General features: G+C 34.8%; 1 protein-coding gene across 1 annotated transcript in view; it reads right to left on the bottom strand.

Moving 5' to 3' along the window:
* Positions 1-436: 436 nt before the first annotated feature.
* LOC112514249 overlaps positions 437-509 on the bottom strand; it is an 8,725-nt gene continuing 8,652 nt past the window's right edge. The window contains exon 9 of the mRNA XM_025120581.1: positions 437-504. Coding sequence (XP_024976349.1) covers positions 437-504 — 68 coding nt within the window. The remainder of the gene's footprint in view (positions 505-509) is intronic.

The following is a 509-nucleotide window of genomic DNA, read 5'->3' as shown; positions in this document are numbered from 1 at the left end:
TACAACACCTCGACAAAACTCGAGGTATCATTAACAACTGGCAACTATAACAGTAGGTCCCGTCATAGGACCCACGTAAAGGTAAATATAGGTTCGTTTGGTTTTGTAGACCTTACATTTGTATGAGATATACTGAGTTCATTTTATTTAGGTCACATATATTGTCGTAGCATGTTAGGACACCGAATGGTTAGAAAGCGAGATGGTCAACGAATCACGAAAACCCGATAAAAGGGTAAAAATGTCATTAAGTTATAACACAAATGTTGAAATTTTTTTACTACATCAACTGGTGTGTGTAAAATTCACATAAACTTATTAGTTTTGATACAAAAACAATAATAGAACAAGTGTACAAACATAAGTATCTCGATCTAATACGTGTATATATATATATATATATTGAGAGAACAAGAATAAATCGAATCACCTGTCGTCACTTTGCAAAACCGAACCATTTCGCTAAGAAAAACGGGTTCTTTCCTTTTTCACGAGGGGCGTCGCCTGAT

This window comes from Cynara cardunculus (genome assembly GCF_001531365.2).
Source record: "Cynara cardunculus var. scolymus isolate 2C chromosome LG 6, CcrdV1, whole genome shotgun sequence".
NCBI classification, from domain to species: Eukaryota; Viridiplantae; Streptophyta; class Magnoliopsida; order Asterales; family Asteraceae; genus Cynara; species Cynara cardunculus.
The sequence above is the reverse complement of the archived record's forward strand: the minus strand, read 5'-3'. Positions and strand labels throughout refer to the sequence as shown.